At 36.6% G+C, this 5,128-nt stretch overlaps 1 protein-coding gene across 1 annotated transcript in view; it reads left to right on the top strand.

The window, feature by feature from the left end:
- The window catches only part of RBL1 (retinoblastoma-like 1 (p107)), a 72,366-nt gene that overhangs the window by 40,165 nt on the left and 27,073 nt on the right, over nucleotides 1–5,128 (top strand). The window contains exons 14-15 of the mRNA XM_006874734.1: nucleotides 692–958; nucleotides 3,492–3,703. Coding sequence (XP_006874796.1) covers nucleotides 692–958; nucleotides 3,492–3,703 — 479 coding nt within the window. The remainder of the gene's footprint in view (nucleotides 1–691; nucleotides 959–3,491; nucleotides 3,704–5,128) is intronic.

Raw genomic sequence — 5,128 nt, 5'->3', positions numbered from 1 at the left:
TAAAGATTTACAGCCTCGGAAACCCTGTACAGGGTCGCTATGAGTCGGAACTGGCTCCACGGCACATAACAACAACAACAACAAGGGGCTCAAAACACTTGTGTACCTTATGCAGAGAGGGAATGTAGCTTCTGCAGAAGGAGAGCACTGGAAAAGAGGCATGAGCCTTAACTCTTAACGTGTTTTTTTGTTTTGTCAGTACACCACTGACAACTGCAGATTAAGACAAAGGAAAGAACAGTCTTAAACTCTTTACTCAGGAGGAGAAAAACTATGAACCAAGTCGTTGCTCCCTTCTTCTCAGGGGCTATTTACTAAAACTGAATGACAGAAGCTAATTGGATTACTTCTTAATTTAGTGATCACCTCATTTGACCTTTCACCTTCTACTTTACCTACTTTACCTTCTACACCCTTAATATTTTCACTTTTAAATAGGAGTGAAAAGATGTCCAAGAAAGATGAGCTATCATAATTTTCACATTTTATTGTACTGACTTATTTCGTGTCTCTTTATCTCTCCTACTTAATGTTCTATGAAAGCTGAGGCCACATCTATGTTGTTTACTGTTTCTTCTCCAGTGTCTAACATAGTAAACCTTAAGTTTTTATTGAATGAAATGAATGAACTTGATTTATTATTTTGGAATGTATATCTAACTGTTTGAAAATATACTTTTGTCTATTTTAGATATGCAACCATTGTCTCCAATTTCTGTCCATGAACGCTACAGTTCTCCTACAGCAGGGAGTGCTAAGAGAAGACTTTTTGGAGAGGACCCACCAAAGGAAATGCTTGTGGACAAGATCATGACAGAAGGAACAAAACTGAAAATTGCTCCTTCTTCAAGTGTTAATACTGAAAATATATCGATTTCACCTGGGCAGAGTCTTCTAACAGTGGCCACAGGCATATTGACAGGGACAACAGGACAAAAAGTTACAATCCCATTTCATGGTAACATCGCAATGTATTTATTTATTAATTTTTTTGAGTTGGATAAAATTTATTTTAAAATATCTTACTAAATCAGATCACATTGTTTTTCTAACCTAATGTTTTTTCTTAAACCTATATTATTTGTTGTTTGTTTTTTAAACTTTTTATCATGATTTGGGTGAGTATTTACAAAGCATATTAGTTTTCAAACCTGTATTAGTGTTTGAATTTGTACATTTTGCAAGTTTACAACTGTCCTTTTTAGGACTTCTTTTATTTTCTTATCTGAGCTCTTTCAAATGAGTGTATTGGAGAGGAATTTTATTTCTTGACTAAAAACATCACTTTAAGAACTTAAAATAGTATTTTTATTTCATGAAAAAATATTTAAAGCAATTAAATCATAATAAGAATTGCTATTTTGTAGTCTTCTTCACACCTCTTTTCTGACATATTCCCATCTGTATGCACACACAGGACAGGTGTCTGTTGTTGTTATTAAGTGCCATTGAGTTGGTTCTGACCCATAGCGACCCTGTATAGGGTTTCCAAGGAGCAGCTGGTGAGCTTGAACCACCGACCTTGCAGTTCAAATGATTTTGCAGTCTGACGCATTAACCCACAGTGCCACACCATTGGACACATTCAATTTCCATAGACTTGACAAGAGTATAGCATATGCAATGCATTTTGCCATGGTCCCTCTTGGATTCATTGTAGCATCTTTATACGATGTTGCTGGGCTGCATTAATCTCTTCTTCAAAACTAATAAAATATTTGAAGGAGTAAACCTTAAAGTAAACTTGTGATCTTGCAGTCTTAAGACATTGGATGATTTTCCCTGAACATGAAACAAAATATTTTATTGTTGAGAGAGATACACTCTTAGCCAGGAATTCTAATCCATCATGTGTGTATCTCATCCACTTCCATTGAGTTGGTTCTGATTCATAGTGACCCGATAGGAGTTTCAGAGTCTGCAAATATTTACAGGAGCAAACAGTCGTATCTTTCTTCCACAGAACAGCTGGTAGGCTTGAACCACCGACCTTGAGGTTAGCAGCCCAACACTTAACCCATTGTGCCACCAGAACTCATTTATGTATGTTTAGCATGATTTGTAAGTATTTGTCTTCCCAGAAATACTTGGTACCCAGGAAAGTGTATATAAAGAGTGATTGATCAGGAAGGAGGAGGACTTACTGCCACAGGTACTACATTCTTACTTCAGGGTTTTTTCCTTAAGTCTACAACCATACAGTTTTTAAGTGCTATCAAGTTGGCTTTGACTCATAGTGATCCTGTATAGGGTTTCCAAGATGCAACTGGTAGATTTGAACTGCTGACCTTGTGGTTCTAACTGACTTCGTAGTCCAGTGCTTATCCTATAGTACACCAGGACTCCCAGTCATACAGACATACAGTGTTGTTTTTATTGTTAAGTGCTAATAGAGTTGGTTCTGACCCATAGTAACCCTGTTTAGGGTTTCCAAGGAGTGGTTGATGAGCTGGAGCTGCCAACCTTGTGGTTCAAACTAACTGTAGTCCAGCATATAAACCCTCAGCACCAACTTTTAATTAGAATGATGTTTAAATTGATACTGACATCAAAATAAATGGAGAGTTGACTGTTTCTGTTCCCTGTATGTAATCTTTCCCTGAAAATCTTTTGATCATTGCTGGGAAATCTGAGATACAAGAGGTATAGCCAACTTTGTCCTCCTCTTTTTACTTTTGGAATTTGTTTTGGTGAAGTAATAAAGGAGTTTTCCTTCTGGGATTCCTTGGAGATGGAGATACACATCAAATATTTTTCTAGAAATTGATTCCTAAAAGGCAGCAAATCTTCCTAGTCTAGAACAAGGGTTGACAAACACCTTCTTAAAGGGCAAAGGTTTATAGTACAATGGACAAAACTGAGGCTATTATATAGGCACTTATGAAGAACTTTAAAATGTAACCACTTAGAAATTTAAAACCATTGGTATCTTGTAGGGCATAACTAAACAAGTAGTGGGTCAAAATATAGGCCATAGACCATAGCTCTTCAACCCATGGTCTGTTTGTTGTTGTCGAGTTGGTTCTCACCCACAGTGACCCTGTGTAGGGTTTCCAAGGAGTAATTGGTGGGTTTGAACGTCTGACTTTGCAGTTAGCAGTCTAGTGCCTATTCTACAATATCACACCAGAAACCCTTTTTCTAGAAGGACAGTATTAGAATTTCTTAAAGTCTTTAAGCACTTCTTAGCCATTTGTAGAGTTAAAACTTTTAAGTTTGGTTGCCTAGAAATTCGTATTTCTAGTGATTTGACTGTGAAGAAAGATTACTTTTTGAGAAGCTAGAACACAAGTTTATGAACTTCTTAGCTCCTCAGCTAAGATGACTATAAATAGTGGTTTTCGTAAACCAGACACTTGATTCTCATTGATAATAACTTATTAATAATTTACCTTATAAATTAAAGCAAATTAATGTTAAGCATATATAACTAACAACTTTCCTAGGACACATGTTCCCTATTTCTAAACCTGAGGACTCTTGATATTTAGGTGTTGCGAATGATGCTGGAGGAATCACGCTGATACCCATTTCTATGAGTACGACTCAAGATTCCAAAGTGGAGAATCCTGTATCACTTACTGCTCAGTCATTACTTGGTGCTTCTCCAAAACAGACACATCTGATTAAAGCACAAGAAGCTCATCCAACTGGAATAAGCAAACCAAAGAGAACTGGGTCCTTAGCCCTGTTTTACAGAAAGGTATGTGTAAGTATAGCATCTACAAAGAGCTCATTTAGTCAATATGTGAAAGACTAGTACCAGGGCAGACTTAGCCTTTTTTTAAAAAAAAAATCCATAATGCAACATTAGGATCTTAGTGGTTAAACTCAAACTCATGATGTTTTATTCCAGTTCCAGTTCTAACTTAGGTCTCCTACCAGCTTATGTTCTTATTTAACTTCAGTACGTGGCTAACTATCGTCTCTGGAATTTACTGCAACTTTATTGTATCTTGTTGTTAGAGAGTGGAGTTCATTGTGGAGCTGTGTATTTTAGATCTCATGGATGAGTTTTAAATTATTGATGCATCATTATAAAGATTGGTTGTATACTGTTTGGAAGACATTACATATATATTTGTCACAATGAAAATGAGAGATGGCCTATTAAGTTCTCATTATCATAATTATTTTAATAATAATGGGTAGAGACTGAACGATTTTAACACAAAAATAATTTCAACTTGTCCTATAACTTGGAAGCTTATTTTGATCAACTTTTGATAAGATGAACATTTCAATTTCCACTTCTAGCTTCTTAGAAGGAAGTATTTTATCATTAAAGGAAAGTGTCTATATCAGTAATGAATTCAAAATAACGATTTCTTGAGTAAATTGCAACCATTATCCCTGCGAATTTAATGTGATGATGTTTCATACTAGAAGAGAATTTACTGTGAATTTTTTGTAGAATCAGAAGCCTTCCACAGTGTGTGTATCTTTAAGGCAGCTTTTCATTGGCTCTCTAAAAGTCACTTGGAGTCCTGATGTGACAATGTAGGATAAGCTACAGGATTGCTAACCGAAAAGCCGGCGATTCAAATCTACCAGCTACTTCTCGGAAACCTTATACAGGGTCGCTCTGATTTAGAACCATCTCAGTGGCACTCAACAACAACAATAAAAGACAATCAAGTATTTAATTATCCATTATGTGGGACTGTAGTTACTCTTTTCTCCTTTCCTGAATCTAAAGCTCTAGCGTCTTTCCCACTGTCCTGAGTCTGCTAGTTCTGCTTTTCTCATTGTGATCTGGACCAGAAACAAAGGGAAAGGATACAGGAAGAAGTTTGGAGTTAACCACTTGTTCCCATCAAATTAGTATTGTGAATAGCTTAAAATAGCTTGTAAGCTAAATTTGTGTGTGTTTGTGTGTGTGTGCTTTTTCCTGATAAACATAACTTTTCTCTACTCCCACCCCCCCGACCATATAGATTTAAAGACTTAGCTTTAACAGAATAGTTTGGTGTCAGAATATATCATGGTTTGCCGGGGTTTTCCCTCGACATAGTTGTCACGAATTTTTGGTTCACGAGGAGGGGAGATCCAGCGGCGATAGGGATAGCGAAAGAATACACAGACAAACAGAAGAAGGGAGACAATGAGGCACCCCAAAGCCAGGGTG

This window comes from Chrysochloris asiatica, unplaced genomic scaffold (genome assembly GCF_000296735.1).
Source record: "Chrysochloris asiatica unplaced genomic scaffold, ChrAsi1.0 scaffold00296, whole genome shotgun sequence".
Classification (NCBI taxonomy): domain Eukaryota; kingdom Metazoa; phylum Chordata; class Mammalia; order Afrosoricida; family Chrysochloridae; genus Chrysochloris; species Chrysochloris asiatica.
This window is presented reverse-complemented; position numbering and strand designations above follow the sequence as displayed.